General features: G+C 57.1%; 1 protein-coding gene across 1 annotated transcript; it reads right to left on the bottom strand.

The window, feature by feature from the left end:
- Positions 1 to 2,200: 2,200 nt before the first annotated feature.
- LOC149767932 (uncharacterized) lies at positions 2,201 to 14,294 on the bottom strand. Its single transcript, XM_089929883.1, has 3 exons — positions 13,639 to 14,294; positions 12,779 to 13,557; positions 2,201 to 2,207 (listed from the first exon to the last, which is right to left on the bottom strand). The coding sequence occupies exons 1-3, from the start codon at positions 14,230 to 14,232 to the stop codon at positions 2,201 to 2,203; spliced, it is 1,380 nt and encodes a 459-aa protein (XP_089786009.1). The 5' UTR covers positions 14,233 to 14,294.
- Positions 14,295 to 20,318: the final 6,024 nt, after the last annotated feature.

Raw genomic sequence — 20,318 nt, forward strand, 5'->3', positions numbered from 1 at the left:
CTCCTTAGAATTTCTCGACCATCTAGGGCCTCCAACTGGTAGGAGCCAGGTCGGTTTACCCAGCGAACCTTATATGGGCCTTCCCAATTTGGCGCTAGCTTCCCACCTTCCGCAGGTCGAGATGCTTTAGCTCGCCTTAGCACCAGATCTCCGATTCTGAAAAGCTTCGGTCGGACCTTGGAGTTGTAATATCGGGCCACCCTCCGCTGATACATCGCCATCCGAACCTGCGCCATTTCCCTCGCTTCTTCCAAGAGATCCAGGTTCCCTCGGAGTTGTTCCGAATTGGCCTCGGGTCGGTGCGCGGCCACCCGAGGTGAGGGGAGTCCGAGCTCCACGGGGACAACGGCTTCCGTGCCATAGGTTAGGCTGAAAGGCGTCTCCCCGGTAGGGGTCCGATGCGTGGTTCGATACGCCCAAAGGACATTCTCGAGTTCTTCGACCCAAGCTTGCCCCGTCCGACCGATTCACGCTTTGATTCCTTGGAGGATTGTCCGATTTGTGACCTCGGCCTCGCCGTTGGTTTGGGGATGCGACACAGATGTGAACCGATGCTCGATCCCGAACTCCTCGCAGAAGTCACGGAAATGCTTGTTGTCGAACTGTCGCCCATTATCCGAGATGAGGACCCGAGGTACCCCAAATCGGACAATGATGTTCTTCTTCACGAACTTCCGGACTTGCACCTCCGTGATAGTGGCCAGCGGCTCTGCCTCCACCCACTTGGTGAAGTAGTCGATTGCAACAATCAAAAATTTCCGCTGAGCTGAAGCGACGGGGAATGGTCCGAGGATATCCATTCCCCACTGGGCGAAGGGCCAGGGCGCAGTGATTGGTGCCAGGGGGACAGAAGGGACTCTCTGGACGTTGGCGTGGCGCTGGCAGGCGTCGCATTTCCGCACATGATCCTTTGAGTCCTCCAACAAGGTAGGCCAATAATAGCCTTGCCTCATGATCTTATGCGCCAAGGACCTAGCCCCCAGGTGCGATCCGCAGATGCCTTCGTGGACTTCGCTGAGGGCGTAGGCCGCTTCCGAGGGGCGGAGGCACCTTAAGAGGGGGGCGGTGAACGAGGTCCGATACAGCCTCCCTTCATAGAGTACGTAGTGGGCGGACTTCATGACGAGTCGCCGAGCTTGATCTTCGTCCTCTGGGAGGATTCCTTCGGCGAGGTAGGCGACGAGCGGGTCCATCCAAGATGGCTCCGGATCAATCGCCATCACCGCTCCGGCCTCGCCGATGCTCGGGGCATCCAGGGTCTCCAGGTAGATCGCCCTCGACAAGTTGTGCGCGTCTGCGCCCACCAAGTGGGACAGCCTGTCGGCCCTGGCATTTTCGCTTCTTGGGACCTGCTGAATGTCAACACTGCCGAGGTCGGGAATGAGTGCTTGCACCTTCCAGACATAGCTCTGCATGGTCGGGCTCCGAGCCTCGAACTCCCCTCGGACCTGCCCGACCACCAGCTGGGAGTCGGTGAAGACCTTCAAACGCCGGATGCCGAGCTCCTTGGTGAGTTTGAGTCCTGTGACTAGGGCCTCGTATTCCGCCTCGTTGTTGGTCACTGGAAATCCGAACCTCAAGGCATACTCGGCTATCACTCCATCGGGACTGGTAAGGACCAGCCCGGCCCCTCCACCTTCGGGGTTCGACGACCCATCAATGTGAAGCGTCCAGATTGGGAGGTCGAGGCTGGGTGTTTCCGGCGGCCTAGGTTCCGCCTCCTGCACAGTGCACTCAGCGAGGAAGTCCGCGAGCACCTGGGCCTTGATGGCGGGTCGGGGCTGGTAGCGGATGTCGAACTCACCAAGTTCTACTGCCCACTTCACCAGCCGTCCCGCATTCTCAGGATTGCTGAGGATCTGCCGCAGTGGTTGATCGGTCAAGAGGGTGACAGGATGAGCCTGGAAATAGGGGCGAAGCCTCCTGGCCGCGGTGAGTAGCGCGAAGGCGATCTTTTCCGCCTTCGTATACCGCGTCTCGGCATCCCGTAGGACCCGGCTGATGTAGTACACGGGCTTCTGGAGCTTTGCCTCTTTCCGAACCAGTACTGCGCTGACTGCGGTTGGGGAGACCGCCAGATAGAGGTAGAGCATCTCCCCCTCTTGCGGCTTGGACAGCAGGGGAGGAGACGCCAAGTACTCCTTGAGTTGGTCGAATGCCACTTGACATTCGGCCGTCCAAAGGAAGTCTTTCGGGCGCTTCAACACCTTGAAGAACGAGGGGCGGTGAACGGCCGACTTTGCCACAAATCGTCCGAGCGCGGCGACCCTCCCAGCGAGCTCCTGAACCTCCTTCACTTTGGTCGGAGGGGACATATCTTGGATGGCCTTGATTTTGTCAAGGTTGGCTTCGATCCCCCGCTGGTTGACAATGAAATCGAGGAACCTCCCGGCCGAAGCGCCAAAGGCGCACTTCGCTGGGTTCAGCTTCATGCGAAACTTCCGCAGGGTGGCAAAAGTCTCCTCCAGATCCGCGATGTGCTGGTCTGCATGGCGGCTCTTCACCAGCATATCGTCCACGTACACCTCCATGTTCCGGCCGATTTGCCCTTTGAAGATTTTGTTGACGAGGCGCTGGTAAGTGGCGCCAGCATTCTTCAGACCGAAGGGCATTACCTTGTAACAGTACAGCCCCCGGTCTGTTATAAAGGCAGTTTTCTCCTCGTCCTGTGGAGCCATCATTATTTGATTATAGCCGGAGAAGGCGTCCATGAAAGACAGCAGCTGATATCCGGAAGTCGCGTCGACCAGTTGGTCTATCCGTGGAAGCGGAAAGCTATCCTTGGGGCACGCCTTGTTCAGGTCGGTGTAGTCGACGCACATCCTCCACTTCCCGCTCGCCTTCCGGACAAGTACGACGTTTGCCAGCCACTCAGGGTAGCTCACCTCCCTTATGAAGCCTGCATCCAAGAGTTTGTCTACCTCCTGGTCGGCCACCCGGATCCGATTCGGGGCACAGTGTCTCTTCTTCTGCTTTACTGGTCGGTGGGTCGGGTCGACGTTGAGGGCGTGAGAAATGACCTCCGGGTCGATCCCAGGTACATCGGCCGCCGACCAGGCAAATACATCAGCATTGGCTCGGAGGAATTCCACTAACCTGAGCCGAGCTTCCGAGTCGAGGTTGGCACCGACCCGGACCGTACGGTCCGGGCGACCCTCTTCAAGGGGAACTTCGATCACACCCTCGGCCGGCTCCCCGTGCCGCAAAGCCACCTCGTCTCTGGCGTCAAGGGACTCGACGCTTAGGGCCTCCACGGGCTTCTTCCCTTTGAGAGTTGCTAGGAAACATTGCCGTGCGGTCGGTTGGTCACCTCGGACCTCTCCAATCCCGGCCGCCGTGGGGAACCGCATTAGCAAATGGTATATAGAGACTACCGCGCGAAGGGCGTTCAGTCCGGGTCGTCCGAGGATAGCGTTGTAGGCCGAGGGAACACGGACGACCAAGAACCCGAGCCGCACCGTGGCTTCTGCGGGTGCAACGCCCGCAGTCACAGGCAGCTCAATGACACCTTCGGCCGAGATAGCGTCTCCAGTGAATCCTATGAGGGGGGTGGATGTTTTGTGCAACACTTGTCGGGACAAGCTCATCTTTTGGAAGGCCTCGTAAAACAAAATATCAGCTGAGCTTCCACTATCCACAAGAACACGCCTTACATCATAGTTCGCCATAGTGAGGGAGATCACCATGGCATCATCATGGGGGGTCTGAACCCCCTTTACATCCTCATCACAAAAGGTGATTACATTTCCGACCCGCTGCCTCTTCGCGACGGCCACCCCTGATGCTTCCACCGAGCCCCCTGCGTTTCTCACGGGCCGAGAGCAGCCCCCAGTGATGGTGTGGATTACGCCCGCGACGGGTCGATTCTGCTCCCGAGGCTCCTGAGGGGCCGGGTCGGCCGGACGCGGGTCTGCGGGGGGACGTCGGTCGTTTACATATCGACCGAGACGCCCTCGGCGGATGAGAGCCTCGATCTCGTCCCGAAGCTGGAAGCAGTCTTCGGTGTCGTGGCCGTGGTCTCGGTGGTACTCACAGTACGCCCGAGAGGGCCTCCTCCCAGGGATCTTTTTCATCTGTCTCGGGACCAGGAGGTCCTCTCGCCCCTTGATTTCCATGAGGATCTGGGCCCGGGGAGTCAGGAGAGGAGTGTACCGGTTGAAACGTCGGGGCGGAGAACGAGGGCGTAGGGCGCCGTGGTTCCTCGCCGGCGACGGGCTTCTGCGCCGACGTTGAGGCGTCGGGCTCCTCCTCTGGGGTGCCTCTTTTCGCCTTTTCTTCCCGAGCATTAGAGGGGCCTCGGCGGCCTCCTTGTTCCGGTGGGCGGCTGCCTCCTCGGCGTCTGCATACTGGTTCGCCCGAGACAACAGCTCCGGGAAGCTCCGCGGCAGGCGTTTGTCCAGGGAGAAGGTGAGTCTGCCCTTCCGGAAGCCACGCTTCAGGGCTGAGAGAGCCACCTCCTGGCTCAGGTTCCGGACCTCCAATGTAGCCTTGTTGAAGCGGGTAAGGTAATCCCGCAGGCTTTCTCCCTCGTTTTGCCGGACATCAAAGAGGGAGTCGGAAACCAATCGCCGCCGGCTACTTACGGCGAAATGGCTGATGAAGAGGCGAGTGAACTGGTCAAAGGACTGGATAGAGTCAGCCTCCAGGCCGGCGAACCACGCCCTGGCTGGGCCACGGAGGGTCGCCGGGAAGGCCTTGCAGAGGAGGGGATCTGATGCTCCATGGAGGAGCATAAGAGTCCTGAAACTCTCCACGTGATCCCGCGGGTCCGCCGCCCCGTCATAGGGCTCGATCGCCGGCATTTTGAATCCCGGCGGATTTGGGGTCCGCAGGATCCTCGAGGCAAGCGCCGGTTGGGAGGAGATCTCCAAGTCGGCGAAGGGATCTTTAGAGTGGCCCTTCAGGACCTGGAGTTGTCGGTGGAGATCGTCCACCCGCCGGTCCAGGGAGCGCGACCGATGGGTGGGAGACAAGGAGCACCGAGAGGGGGACCGACTGGAGCGCGGGTTCCTTGAGGACTGGAGGGTCTGGGAACGCGCCCGGGCCCGCCTCTCGTACCCCGCGCAGCTTCGGTGGGACGGTCCCGGCAGAATGGACCGTGCTCGAGAATCTTCCTCGCGCCGGCGCTCCTCCCCATGGGAGAGGAAGGAGCGCGGGTTAAGGAGGACAGGTGAGCGCTCAGGGAGCAGCGGCTCCTGGGCCCGCTGCGGCGCTCGAGGCATCACACCCTGCAGGTTCTGCACCGCCTCCGCGAGGGTGCGGACCTGCTGGGCTAACTGGTCGAACTGAGCGGCTTCGACCATCTGAATCGGGGGTGGAACGGTGGAGTGTTGCTGAGAATGTGTTGGAGACGCAGCGGCCTCCCGGCCGGAGGCGCGAGAGGCCCCGCGACCGGAGGCATTGGAAGCTCCACGACCACCTCGCCGTGCCATTACGATCGCTCTAAGATTCGGTCCCTTCCTCTAGCGCCAACTGTTGCTAGTGGTCCAAACCGAGAACGATTGGCACAGCGGTGTGAATAGGATTCCGTCTGAGCTGCCTTGGTTGATGTTGATTGTGCTCCACCTTCCACCGGAAAACCTGCAAGCAAGCCTCGCACCACCACTGGGGTAGTGGGGGCCCTCCGACGATCAAGTCAGAGGAGATTGGAGGAGAAGGAGAGATAATTGCAGGTAGTAGGAGAATGCTCTGGAAGTTCTTGCTTACCCCCCCTTCTCCCCCCAGCCGCATATATACCTGGCTGGGGGGTCTCTCAGGGGGGTTTGTCATCGTGGGGCGCGATGGAGTGGCCACTGACATGGCCGTTACAGGGCGTCGTGGAGCAGCGCTGGGTACGGCCATGACAGGGCGTAGTGGAGTTCCGGTTTGTACGGCTGATACAGGAGATCGTGGAACAGCATCGGATACAGCCGTTGCAGGGAGTAGTGGAGCAGGAGGCCTCGGCGTGCCTCTGGGAAGCAGCCTGTCGTTATCAAGAGATCTCCGACTCAGGGTCGGAGTGCTGGATCAGGGGGCAGCCGACTCGGGGTCGGGCTGCGGTGCTGAGGATACCCGACTTGGGGTCGGATTGCTAGATTAAGGGGCAACCGACTCGGGGTCGGGCTGCGAAGCCGAAGATGTCCGACTCGGGGCCGGACTGCTGGATCGAAGGGCAGCCGACTCGAGGTCGGGCTGTGGAGCCGAAGATGTCCGACTCGGGGTCGGATTGCTGGATCAAAGGACAGCCGACTCGAGGTCGGGCTGTGGAGCCGAAGATGTCCGACTCGGGGTCAGATTGCTGGATCAAAGGACAGCCGTAGTCTTCATGGGCGCGCGTGCCGGTCACGTGGAGCATGGCGGCTTAGTTCCCCCGTAACAATATTAATGATAAAATTATGTCTATTACTTTTGATAATGCATCTAATAATAATTCTGCTGTTGCATTATTAAAAGACTCATTGCATCCCATGTTAGATGGAAATTTATTGCATATTAGATGTGCATGTCATATCTTAAATCTTTCTGTTCAAGCTGGCATGGGTATGATTCAAGATGTGATTGGTAAAATTAGAAATGCAGTTTCTTTTATTCATGCTTCAAGATCAAGACTTCAAGAATTTAAAGAACTATGTATAAATCATGGTAAACGTTTTAAAAAATTTAAACTTGATGTAATTACTCGTTGGAACTTGTTACGGGGGAACTTAGCCACCATGCCCCACGTGACCGGCACGCGCGCCCAGGAAGACTACGGCAGCCCCTTGATCCAGCAATCCGACCCCGAGTCGGACATCTTCGTCTCCGCAGCCCGACCCCGAGTCGGCTGCCCCTTGATCCAGCAATCCGACCCCGAGTCGGACATCTTCGTCTCCGCAGCCCGACCCCGAGTCGGACATCTCTCGATAACGACAGGCTATTCCCCAGAGGCACGCCGCAGCCTCCTGCTCCACTACTCCCTGCAACGGTTGTATCTGGCGCTGCTCCACGATCCCCTGTAACGGCCGTACAAGGCGGAGCTCCACTACGCCCTGTCATGGCCGTACCCAGCGCTGCCCCACGACGCCCTGTAACGGCCGTGTCAGTGGCAGCTCCATCGTGCCCCACGATGACGAACCCCCCTGAAAGACCCCCCAGCCTGGTATATATGCGGCTGGGGGAGGAGGGGGGGTAAGCAAGAACTTCCAGTGCATTCTCTTACTTGCTACTATTATCTCTCCTTCTCCTCCAATCTCCTCTGACTTGATCGTCGGAGGGCCCCCACTACCCCAGTGGTGGTGCGAGGCTTGCTTGCAGGTTTCCCGGTGGAAGGTGGAGCGCAATCAACACCAACCAAGGCAACTCAAACGGAACCCCGTTCACACCGCTGTGCCAATCGTTCTCGGTTTGGACCACCAGCAACAGTTGGCGCTAGAAGAAGGGCCCGAATCTCAGAGCGATCGTAATGGCACGGCGAGGTGGTCGTGGAGCTTCCAATGCCTCCGGTCGCGGGGCCTCTCGCGCCTCCGGCCGGGAGGCCGCTGCGTCTCCAACACATTCTCAGCAACACTCCACCGTTCCACCCCCCATTCAGATGGTCGAGGCCGCTCAGTTCGACCAGTTAGCCCAGCAGGTTCGCACCCTCGCGGAGGCAGTGCAGAACCTGCAGGGTGTGATGTCTCGAGCGTCGCAGCGGGCCCAGGAGCCGCTGCTCCCTGAGCGCTCACCTGTCCTCCTCAACCCGCACTCCTTCCTCTCCCATGGGGAGGAGCGCCGGCGCGAGGAAGATTCTCGAGCACGGTCCATTCTGCCGGGACCTTCCCATCGGAGCTGCGCGGGGTACGAGAGGCGGGCCCGGGCGCGTTCCCAGACCCCTCAGTCCTCAAGGAACCCGCGCTCCAGTCTGTCCCCCTCTCGGTGCTCCTTGTCTCCCACCCATCGGTCGCGCTCCCTGGACCGGCGGGTGGACGATCTCCACCGACAACTCCAGGTCCTGAAGGGCCACTCCAAAGATCCCTTCGCCGACTTGGAGATCTCCTCCCAGCCGGCGCTTGCCTCGAGGATCCTGCGGACCCCGAATCCGCCGGGGTTTAAAATGCCGGCGATCGAGCCCTATGACGGGGCGGCGGACCCGCGGGATCACGTCGAGAGTTTCAGGACCCTTATGCTCCTCCACGGAGCATCAGATCCTCTCCTCTGCAAGGCCTTCCCGGCGACCCTCCGTGGCCCGGCAAGGGCGTGGTTCGCCGGCTTGGAGGCTAACTCAATCCAGTCCTTCGACCAGTTTACTCGCCTCTTCATCACCCATTTTGCCGTCAGTAGCCGGCGGCGACTGGTCTCCGACTCCCTCTTTGATGTCCGGCAAAACGAGGGAGAAAGCTTGCGGGATTATCTTACCCGCTTCAACAAGGCTACGCTGGAAGTCCGGAACCTGAGCCAGGAGGTGGCTCTTTCAGCCCTGAAGCGTGGCTTCCGAAAGGGCAGACTCACCTTCTCCCTGGACAAACGCCTGCCGCGGAGCTTCCCGGAGCTGTTGTCCCGGGCGAACCAGTATGCGGACGCCGAGGAGGCGGCCGCCCACCGGAGCAAGGAGGCCGCCGAGATCCCTCCAAAGCTCGAGAAGAAAAGGTGAAAAGAGGCACGCCAGAGGAGGAGCCCGACGCCTCAACGTCGGCGCAGAAGCCTGTCGCCGGCGAGGAACCACGACGCCCTACGCCCTCGTTCTCCGCCCCGACGCTTCAACCGGTACACTCCTCTCCTGACTCCCCGGGCCCAGATCCTCATGGAAATCAAGGGGCGGGAGGACCTCCCGGTCCCGAGACAGATGAAGAAGATTCCTGGGAGGAGGCCCTCTCGGGCGTACTGTGAGTACCACCGGGACCACGGCCACGACACCGAAGACTGCTTCCAGCTTCGGGACGAGATCGAGGCTCTCATCCGCCGAGGGCATCTCGGTCGATATGTGAACGACCGACGTCCCCCCGCAGACCCGCGTCCGGCCGACCCGGCCCCTCAGGAGCCTCGGGAGCAGAATCGACCCGTCGCGGGCGTGATCCACACTATCACTGGGGGCTGCCCCCGGCCCGAGAGGAACGCAGGGGGCTCGACTGAAGCGTCAGGGGCAGCCGTCGCAAAGAGGCAGAGGGTCGGTAATGTAATCACTTTTTGTGATGAAGATGTAAAGGGGGTTCAGACCCCCCACGATGACGCCATGGTGATCTCCCTCACTATGGCGAACTATGATGTAAGGCGTGTTCTTGTGGATAGTGGAAGCTCAGCTGATATTTTGTTTTACGAGGCCTTCCAAAAGATGAGCTTGTCCAGACAATTGTTGCACAAAACATCCACCCCCCTCATAGGATTCACTGGTGACGCTATCTCGGCCGAAGGTGTCGTTGAGCTGCCTGTGACTGCGGGCGTTGCACCCGCAGAAGCCACGGTGCGGCTCGGGTTCTTGGTCGTCCGTGTTCCCTCGGCCTACAACGCTATCCTCGGACGACCCGGACTGAACGCCCTTCGCGCGGTGGTCTCTACGTACCACTTGCTCATGCGGTTCCCCACGGCGGCCGGGATTGGAGAGGTCCAAGGTGACCAACCGACCGCAAGGCAATGTTTCCTAGCAACTCTCAAAGGGAAGAAGCCCGTAGAAGCCTTAAGCGTCGAGTCCCTCGACGCCAGAGACGAGGTGGCCTTGCGGCACGGGGAGCCGGCCGAGGGTGTGATCGAAGTTCCCCTCGAGGAAGGTCGCTCGGACAGAACGATCCGGGTCGGCGCCAATCTCGACCTGGGAGCTCGGGCCCGGTTGGTGGAATTTCTCCGAGCCAATGTCGATGTGTTTGCCTGGTCGGCGGCCGATGTACCTGGGATCGACCCGGAGGTCATTTCTCACGCCCTCAACGTCGACCCGACCCACCGACCGGTAAAACAGAAGAAGAGACACTGTGCCCCGGATCGGATCCGAGTGGTCGACCAGGAGGTAGACAAGCTCTTGGAGGCAGGATTCATAAGGGAGGTCAGCTACCCCGAATGGCTGGCAAATGTCGTACTTGTCCGGAAGGCGAGCGGAAAGTGGAGGATGTGCGTCGACTACACCGACCTGAACAAGGCATGCCCCAAGGATAGCTTTTCGCTTCCGCGGATAGACCAACTGGTCGACGCGACTTCCGGATATCAGCTGCTGTCTTTCATGGACGCCTTCTCCGGCTACAACCAGATAATGATGGCTCCACAGGACGAGGAGAAAACTGCCTTTATAACAGACCGGGGGCTGTACTGTTACAAGGTAATGCCCTTTGGTCTGAAGAATGCTGGCGCCACTTACCAGCGCCTCGTCAACAAAATCTTCAAAGAACAAATCGGCCGGAACATGGAGGTGTACGTGGACGATATGCTGGTGAAGAGCCGCCATGCAGACCAGCACATCGCGGATCTGGAGGAGACTTTCGCCACCTTGCGGAAGTTTCACATGAAGCTGAATCCAGCGAAGTGCGCCTTTGGCGCTTCGGCCGGGAGGTTCCTCGGTTTCATTGTCAACCAGCGAGCGGAATTTCCCGAGGCTCGGCCCTCGGATGCCAGGCTAACCCGATGATCATCCCGGGAGCAGACTAGCCTGAAGCCCCGACCGGTCGCCTCGGCTTGCGCCAGCCTTGGCCGACCAACGAGCGGAATTTTCCGAGGCTCGGCCCTCGGATGCCAGGCTAACCCGATGATCATCCCGGGAGCAGACTAGCCTGAAGCCCCGACCGGTCGCCTCGGCTTGCGCCAGCCTTGGCCGACCAACGAGCGGAATTTTCCGAGGCTCGGCCCTCGGATGCCAGGCTAACCCGATGATCATCCCGGGAGCAGACTAGCCTGAAGCCCCAACCGGTCGCCTCGGCTTGCGCCAGCCTTGGCCGACCAACGAGCGGAATTTTCCGAGGCTCGGCCCTCGGATGCCAGGCTAACCCGATGATCATCCCGGGAGCAGACTAGCCTGAAGCCCCGACCGGTCGCCTCGGCTTGCGCCAGCCTTGGCCGACCAACGAGCGGAATTTTTCGAGGCTCGGCCCTCGGATGCCAGGCTAACCCGATGATCATCCCGGGAGCAGACTAGCCTGAAGCCCCGACCGGTCGCCTCGGCTTGCGCCAGCCTTGGCCGACCAACGAGCGGAATTTCCCGAGGCTCGGCCCTCGGATGCCAGGCTAACCCGATGATCATCCCGGGAGCAGACTAGCCTGAAGCCCCGACCGGTCGCCTCGGCTTGCGCCAGCCTTGGCCGACCAATGAGCGGAATTTTCCGAGGCTCGGCCCTCGGATGCCAGGCTAACCCGATGATCATCCCGGGAGCAGACTAGCCTGAAGCCCCGACCGGTCGCCTCGGCTTGCGCCAGCCTTGGCCGACCAATGAGCGAAATTTCCCGAGGCTCGGCCCTCGGATGTCAGGCTATCCCGATGATCATCCCAGGAGCAGACTAGCCTGAAGCCCCGACCGGTCGCCTCGGCTTGCGCCAGCCTTGGCCGACCAACGAGCGAAATTTTCCGAGGCTCGGCCTTCGGATGCCAGGCTAACCCGATGATCATCCCAGGAGCAGACTAGCCTGAAGCCCCGACCGGTCGCCTCGGCTTGCGCCAGCCTTGTCCGACCAATGAGCGGAATTTCCCGAGGCTCGGCCCTCGGATGCCAGGCTAACCCGATGATCATCCCGGGAGCAGACTAGCCTGAAGCCCCGACCGGTCGCCTCGGCTTGCGCCAGCCTTGGCCGACCAATGAGCGGAATTTCCCGAGGCTCGGCCCTCGGATGCCAGGCTAACCCGATGATCATCCCGGGAGCAGACTAGCCTGAAGCCCCGACCGGTCGCCTCGGCTTGCGCCAGCCTTGGCCGACCAACGAGCGGAATTTTCTGAGGCCTAACCCTCGGATGCCTGGCTTAGTGCCGGAAGAAGTTCCTGAGGCCTAACCCTCGGATGCCTGGCCTAGTGCCGGAAGAATTTTCTGAGGCCTAACCCTCGGATGCCTGGCCTAGTGCCGGAAGAATTTCCTGAGGTCTAACCCTCGGATGCCCGGCTTAGCGCCGGAAGAAGTTCCTGAGGCCTAACCTTCGGATGCCTGGCCTAGTGCCGGAAGAATTTTCTGAGGCCTAACCCTCGGATGCCTGGCCTAGTGCCGGAAGAATTTCCTGAGGCCTAACCCTCGGATGCCTGGCCTAGTGCCGGAAGAATTTCCTGAGGCCCAACCCTCGGATGCCCGGCTTAGCGCCGGAAGAAGTTCCTGAGGCCTAACCCTCGGATGCCTGGCCTAGTGCCGGAAGAATTTCCTGAGGCCTAACCCTCGGATGCCTGGCCTAGTGCCGGAAGAATTTTCTGAGGCCTAACCCTCGGATGCCTGGCCTAGTGCCGGAAGAATTTCCTGAGGCCTAACCCTCGGATGCCCGGCTTAGCGCCGGAAGAAGTTCCTGAGGCCTAACCCTCGGATGCCTGGCTTAGCGCCGGAAGAATTTCCTGAGGCCTAACCCTCAGATACCTGGCCTAGCGCCCGAAGAATTTCAAGAGTCGGGAGTCAGCGAGACGCTACCAAGAGTTAAAAAGAAGAAGGACGAAAGTGAAATGAAGAAACTCTATTTGCATTAACTTTCATTGTTTCAGGGCCGAGACCCATACAACTTGGCAAAACGCCAACACACAAAGAAAAGAACAAAAATACAGAAGGTCAGCTTGGAGGAACCCCCGGGTCGGGAACGCCGGGCACGTCCGCAGGGGGTAGGGAGACGGTTGGAGAATCAGCAGGCAATGGCGCCGGAGGGGAGTCGAGAAGGGAGATCCCACTCAGGTCAATTTCGGGGTACTTAGCCGACACCCTTGCCAGGCCTTCCTCGAAGCCTAAGACAAAGGAGTCGAACCCCGCGTCCGACATGTCACGGACGAACTCGTCAGACTGACGATAGGCCTGTACCGCCTCCGACATATCACGGGTGAACTCGGCGGACTGACGATAAGCCTGTACCGCCTGACGCCCGATCTCCGCACTCTTCTCGGCCAGCGCCGCCTCTGCCCGCTCCATAATCTGAGCCTTCGCCTCCAAGACCTTCGCCACAATCCGGTCATCCGCCTCGGAGGAGACCCTCAGCAGATCAGCCTGAGCCTCCTTGTGCTTCGCCTCGGCAGCAATGCGAGCAGCCTCAGCCTCCTCCAGGCGCGAATGAAGCTCCTGGTCGCTCGCGCGGAACTTCTCCAAGGCCGACTCCAATTCGCCCAGCTTGGTTTCAAGAGACCGGGTTCGGTTGCGGGCGTTGTCGGCGGACCGCTGGGCCTTCTCCCACCTCTCCCGGTAGTCGGCAGCCTTCCGGGACTGCTTCTCGGCCCGCTCCTCCGCCTTCTTGATCTCGCCCTCGAGACTCGAGGCAACCTTGAGTTGCTCCTGAGCCTCCAACAGTTGCTTCTCGAGGGTGACGAAGCCGAGTGCCCGCTCTTCGGCCACCTGGAGCCTCGTCTCGAGGTCCCTGGTCGTCCTCCCCGCCGCAGCCTGACCTCCCTCCTCTACTGCCTTCAGTTGGCTCTCGGCCCTCGCCAGAAGCCTCGCCTGTTCCTCGTAGCACTCCTCCAGGCGGATCATGTACTGGGCGAGCTAAGAGATAAGAAAAACGAGGGCGTCAGGCGGGGATCAACAGAGCCTATAAATGATGAAAGCGACCAAAAGAACACTCACCGACATGAGACAGACGCAGCTGGCGGCCCCAACGTCAGGGACCCTCATCTCCCGGACCCGCCTGCGGTCCTTCTCCAGCAGCACCGTCTCGATGAGGTTTCGGGTGCCGGCGAAAGTGAAGGCCGACCCCGACTTCTCCCCGGAGTCGGACGGTGGTTCTGCAGCCTTACCCTTACCCATCGCTTGGGGAAGAGTCATGCTGACCATGCTCGGGGCGGGGACCGCCCCTGGAATTGACAGGGTCCCGCTCGGTCGGGGCCTCGGCGCGTCCCTCCTCGTATCATCCGGAGCCGACCGAGTCGAAGGCTGGGCTGGTGACCGATCACGTCCGACCCGTCCATCTCGGGCGCGCCCGGGTGATGCCTCCGGAGAAACGGTAGTCTCGGCATCGGAGGGCTGATACAGCGTCAACTGCCGGTCCGCACCCGCGGCGTCCCCCTGATCGGTGGGTCCGGACCCGTCTGTCGGTGTCGGAGTCACCTGCTGGCGGGACTTCTTCGCCGGTGGGGCCCCGCTCGGAGGAGCTCGTTTCTTCCTCCGGACTGCTTCCAGTAGGGACGTCCTACCAACAGCCGTTGCCTTGTCCGACCGCATGACGTCGTCGATCTCTGCAAAAAGGACGAGGTGGTCGGAGGTTGAGAAACTGAAGGAAAGAACGAGACGAAAGAGGAGAAAAGAGCTAAAAAAGAAATGGTGGCGAGCTCACGGTCAGCGGGGACCAAGCTCAGACCGACGTTCACCAAGGTATCCTCGGAAATAAGGCAAGCCACCGGGGGGAGCCGGCCCTCGGCAACCAACCCCTTCAAGACGGCGACGCCATCGGATTCCTCCCTCGACAACCTCGATAGGCCAATCGGGGACTTCATCGGCGTCTCCCAGGTTGCCCTGATTCCCCAAGAGGGATCTACGTCAATGAAAAAGAAACGCTCCTTCCAGCCGTGAATGGAGAAAGGAGCCTCCTTGACGAGGCCACACCCTCGCCGCGCCGCAAAGCACCACCACCCTCTGTCCTGGGGGTGGCCGTTCAGGCCGTAGCATTCCCAAAAGACATTCAGGGTGGCGGAAATCTCGTGCATGCGGCAGAGAACCTGGAAGGCCGTCAGGGCGCGCCATGAGTTCGGCACCAGTTGCGTCGGCGCCACTCTTAAACCCCGAAGCACCTGCACAACTAAGTCCGAGGGGGGAAAGCGGAACCCGGCCTGAAGAATGCCCTCGTTGATGGCAACCTTCCCTGGAGGAGGATGGGACATCCTCTCCTCAGGCCCCGGGAGCGTAACATTGCAGGCCTCGGGAAGGTGGTATCGAGCCACGAACCTATCTAGGTCTTCGGCGACCAGCTCCGACTTAATGCGGTCTGCTCTCACTTCGCCCATCCCTAATGGCCAGTGAATCTACGGTCAGGACGGGGTCAAGAAGGGGGAAAGGACCGGAACGACTGGAGTACACTAATACAGAAGGAGAAAGTATGGAGAGCCTTAAATTGAAGAATGGGGCAACTCACCGGAAAAGAAGGAAGAACGGCTCCGAGAGCGTCAAAGGAGGAGCAAGCGAACAGTCTGACGGCGATGACGGCAGTGCAAAGGAGAAACTCGAAGATGTCTGTAAAGAGAAAGGCGGACGGAGGAGGGCCCCCGGTTAAATAGGCGGAAAGGTGGGCGACGCCTCGGTGACGCCAGAGGACGCCTGGCTGCCGAAGGGTCGCTCGCGCCCCAAAGGCAAATCGACGCCATTAAGGAAGGATGTCCGCCGAAATCCTCAGACTGCCAGGTCAGCAACAACCGCCATACGCCATAAAGAAGGCGGGGAGCTCGAAGCGCGCGCGCCTCTCCGAGGGATGGCGGCAATCTCGAAGCATCACTCCCTTCACCCGTTCCCCTTCTGCTTCCGGACTCGGAAGTGGGGGGCTACTGTTACGGGGGAACTTAGCCACTATGCCCCACGTGACCGGCACGCGCGCCCAGGAAGACTACGGCAGCCCCTTGATCCAGCAATCCGACCCCGAGTCGGACATCTTCGTCTCCGCAGCCCGACCCCGAGTCGGCTGCCCCTTGATCCAGCAATCCGACTCCGAGTCGGACATCTTCGTCTCCGCAGCCCGACCCCGAGTCGGCTGCCCCTTGATCCAGCAATCCGACCCCGAGTCGGACATCTTCGTCTCCGCAGCCCGACCCCGAGTCGGCTGCCCCTTGATCCAGCAATCCGACCCCGAGTCGGACATCTTCGTCTCCGCAGCCCGACCCCGAGTCGGACATCTCTCGATAACGACAGGCTATTCCCCAGAGGCACGCCGCAGCCTCCTGCTCCACTACTCCCTGCAACGGTTGTATCTGGCGCTGCTCCACGATCCCCTGTAACGGCCGTACAAGGCGGAGCTCCACTACGCCCTGTCATGGCCGTACCCAGCGCTGCCCCACGACGCCCTGTAACGGCCGTGTCAGTGGCAGCTCCATCGTGCCCCACGATGACGAACCCCCCTGAAAGACCCCCCAGCCTGGTATATATGCGGCTGGGGGAGGAGGGGGGGGTAAGCAAGAACTTCCAGTGCATTCTCTTACTTGCTACTATTATCTCTCCTTCTCCTCCAATCTCCTCTGACTTGATCGTCGGAGGGCCCCCACTACCCCAGTGGTGGTGCGAGGCTTGCTTGCAGGTTTTCCGATGGAAGGTGGAGCGCAATCAACACCAACCAAGGCAACTCAAACGGAACCCCGTTCACACCGCTGTGCCAATCGTTCTCGGTTTGGACCACCAGCAACAGAACTCAACATATAGCATGATACATGATGCATACCCATATAAAAACTTATTAAGTGCATATATTAATGATCGTGGATTAGGCTTTACATTGACTGAAACTGATTGGAATAAAGAAAAAATTTTGGAAGATTTTTTGCTTAGTTTTTATAATGCTACCAATGTTCTTTCTGGTATTTATTATCCAACTTCATGTTCATTTTTACAACAAGCATATATAATTAGTCAAAAATTTACAGAACATAGATATGATGATGTTTTAATGCCTATTATTGACCTAATGGAATCTAAATGGAATGAGTATTGGGACAAGATATGTCCTATGCATAACTTAGCTGCTGTATTTGATCCTAGAGTTAAATTAAATGGCGTGCTAATTTTACTTGATGCATACTGTGAAAATATGAATCAAGATTCTGAATCTGCTAAAAATGAGGTAAAACAACTTCTTTATGATATTTATGCTATATATGATGAAAAAATTCGTGGATCTAGAACACAAATACAAACCTCTATTTCTTCTTCTAGTAGTTCTCGTTCGTCATCTATTTTTTCATTCATTGCACAGAGAAGACACACACATGCTTCAAGTTTATCTTCATCTTCTTCATCTTTAAGTAGTGAACTAGAATTTTATTTACGAAATGATCTTCAGTCTGCATATGATGAAAATCAAATAGAGAATCTAGATGTATTATCTTGGTGGAAGAGTGTTAGAAATCAATATCCTGTTATGTCTGCAATTGCACGCGATATTTTAGCTGTGCCGATGTCCACGGTAGCATCGGAATCCGCTTTTAGTGCAGGTCGGCGTGTTCTTGACGAAAAGAGAAGTAGGATGACGGGCGAAACGGTGGAGATGCTTCTCTGCTTCAAAGATTGGTTGGATGCTGAGGCAAGACTTCAAGATAAAGGTGGACATAATACAACATCCTCTGATGATGATGATACAAACACTACTGAAGACTGAAGAGTGAATACTGATTCACTGAATCACTGATGATTAGTAAGATTTCTTAATTTTTTATAATTGTACATTTTTATTGTATTCTGGAGGTCAGACCAAGGTCCAAACCTCGGCCCTTTCTTATTGTATTCTGGAGGTCAGACCAAGGTCCAAACCTCCCTTCATGTACCATTTTGATTTAAATTAATAAACTGGTAGGGGTCTATGCCAAATCCCCCACCATTAAGGTGGCTTTATATTCATAAATCCTTAGTTTTTAATATTTATTAATTTATTAAAAAAATTTATGAAGCATTAATTTTTATCGGGCCGGGCCGGGCCCAGGCCCGGACCATGCTAGGCCCGCGGGCCAGCCCAGCCTAGGCCCTTATGGGCCGTGCCGTGCTTGGCCCGCGGGCCTAGAGCGGGCCGTGCCGGCCCAGGCCCGAAGCGGGCCGTGCCGGGCTCGGCCCGCGGGCCAGTAACCTGTGACCCAGCACGGCCCCCTTAAATGGGCTGTGCCAGGCACGGCCCGACACTGTAGCTATTGGGCCGTGCCAGGCACGGCCCGCTTCGTGCCGGGCCGTGGGCGGCCCGGCCCAGTGCCCAACTCTAGGTTCGGGTTCGGGTTCATACCCGTAGACCACCCTCTTTCCTTTATTTTACTGTTATTATTATTATTGTCTTTTCTTTTCTTTCCTTCCCCCTTTTTTTTTCTTCTTTTCTTCTCTTTTCTCTCCCGACTCCCCCTCTTCTCCTTCGGTGAAACAGGGGGTCCCGTGACCCCCCCTTCTTCTTCTTCTTCCCATGGTGGCCAGCCCCGATGGCGGCAGGAGGCGGCGGAGCAAGCCCGACCACCCCCTGCGGCTGGCGGCGGCGAGCACGCCGGCGCTAACGCCTCTAGCCGAAGCGAAGCATCCCTTTTTGGGCCAAAATTCGGCGATCGGCCGGCTCAAAATTACCACCCACCATGGCTAATCACCAAGCAAGGAGAAGAAAAAAGCTTACCTTAGCCCCGACGAAGATCCGGCGCCTCCCTTCCTCTCCGGCGGCAATGAAGGAAAAGGGTCACCCGTGCTACTTGGCTCTCCCTCTTCCTCTCTCTCTCTCCGGCAATGCGAAGAAAATCTCTCCCCCTTCTCCCTGGCGGCTCTTCTCGGTGGTCTTAAGGAGGAGAGGAAGCCCTAAAAATAGGGCTTCCTTCTTCTTCGGGATGGAACCAGTCCATCCCGTCGCCTCACGTGCGTCACACGTGAGGCCGGGGTTTTGGGACTGGGCCGGTCATTTGGACCGGGCCCAGTTTCGGGGTCTTACATCCCACCCTCCTAAAAAAAAATTTTGTCCCCGAAATTTGCGTACCTGCAGTTTTAAAAAAGTTGAGAATACTTCTTCCAAATCAAGTCATAACACTCTTCAAATCCAAGTCGTCTTGTCTGACCAATGTCAAATAATTCTATTCACCATACTTTCTCTGCACACTCTGATTTAAACCTCAACATACCCGTGTCAAGTCTAGATTTTTTTTTTCTAAGAATTACTTGCTTGTTGGTACATTCATTATTATGTCTTATTCCGTATGAACACTTTCGAAAGTTAAAAGTTTATATTCTTCTTTTGACAATCAATCAAAAAAAATGTTATGTAACTATTTAATCTTTTCTAGCAGCATAATGAGTTATCTAACAAAGAGCAGTGGGCATGGCAAAACAATAAATAGAAATAAATATTGGAACTAGATTAATACCTGTCGTCAACACATCAGAAGCCTGTGCATCTTGCTGTGTAAGTGCAAATACTCTTCCTTGAGTCTTTGGCCCCTGGCTTCCTTCCATTGCCTGAGTAGATCTATTCTCGTTTCTTTGTGGGCAGTCTGCAATTTTATGACCCATCTTACCACATCTAAAACAGGCACCGGTGTTTCAATGGCAATCCTTGTCAGCATGAGCCTTACCACATCTAGAACATTTATTGATATTCACCTGCTTAGGGTTGTCACTCGTTGATTTCTTGTTTGAACTTTCGGCGTTTTCGTTGCTCTGCCCCTGAAATTCATTCGATCTGTTCCTCTTCTTTTGATTTCTTTCCCTTTCCAACCGTTCATCATTAACTTCCCTTTCAATTATTTAAGCTTTATTTACCACAGCTGCATAGGTAGTCAATTCATAAGGTACCACTTGTTTTCTAATTTCAGTCTTTAGTCCCATCTCAAATTTATGCGTTCGATCTAGTTCATCTTCGACTAACTTTGGAACAAATTTGGCTAGCTCGGTAAATTTAGCTTCATATTCTGCAACAGTCATATTTGTTTGCTTTAGATTAATAAACTCCTGCTCTTTCTGCGTCCTTACACTTCGAGGAAAATACTTATCATAAAATGCTCCTCGAAATTTTGCCCAAATGAGTGGCTCCCTATCCTGCTCATATTTATGTTCCAACATCTGCCACCAGTTGAATGCCTCACCTTGCATCATGTATGATGCAAACAAAATTTTTTCATCATCCTGGCATCTCAAGACAGCAAATGCTTTTTCCATCTCTGTAAGCCAATTGTCTGCTTCCAACGGTTCTGTAGTCCCCTTGAAAGCTGGAGGAGCCAGCCTCTTAAATTCAGCTATACTACTACGCTGTTCACACTGTTCCCCTCGTCCTTGCTGTGGTTGTGTCTGGGGCAACTGCGCTTGTTGTTGGAGCAACTGCTATTGCACCTGCTGTTGCATCTGCATAAGGCCTACTATGGTCTGCATAACCTGGCCTAGGCCTGGCTCTTGTTGTCCTGTCTGAGTATCACTAGTAGGATTGACGACTCTCTCCTGCTGAGGGGTGTTACCAACTTGTTGGGGTGTGCTGTCATTTTGCGGGTTGGGTGCCTTATTAGTAGCTCTGCGAGTAGACTTTCTCGTCCGACGTGGAGGCATCCTGATCTATGTCTATCAGATAGCAGCATACCAATAATAAGCTTACCAGTTCATTACAAGTACAT

Source organism: Phoenix dactylifera, chromosome 3, assembly GCF_051530095.1.
Source record: "Phoenix dactylifera cultivar Ajwa chromosome 3, Ajwa_hap1_PhDact_Kaust_v1.1, whole genome shotgun sequence".
Taxonomy (NCBI): domain Eukaryota; kingdom Viridiplantae; phylum Streptophyta; class Magnoliopsida; order Arecales; family Arecaceae; genus Phoenix; species Phoenix dactylifera.

What these genes read in the sequence shown, in the direction of transcription:
- LOC149767932 (XM_089929883.1), bottom strand. Translation starts at nt 14,232, where the DNA reads ATGCGGTCGGACAAGGCAACGGCTGTTGGTAGGACGTCCCTACTGGAA. An exon ending in GCTGCGTCTGTCTCATGTCG is followed by an intron (nt 13,558 to 13,638) that starts GTGAGTGTTCTT and finishes CTTATCTCTTAG; the next exon opens with CTCGCCCAGTACATGATCCG.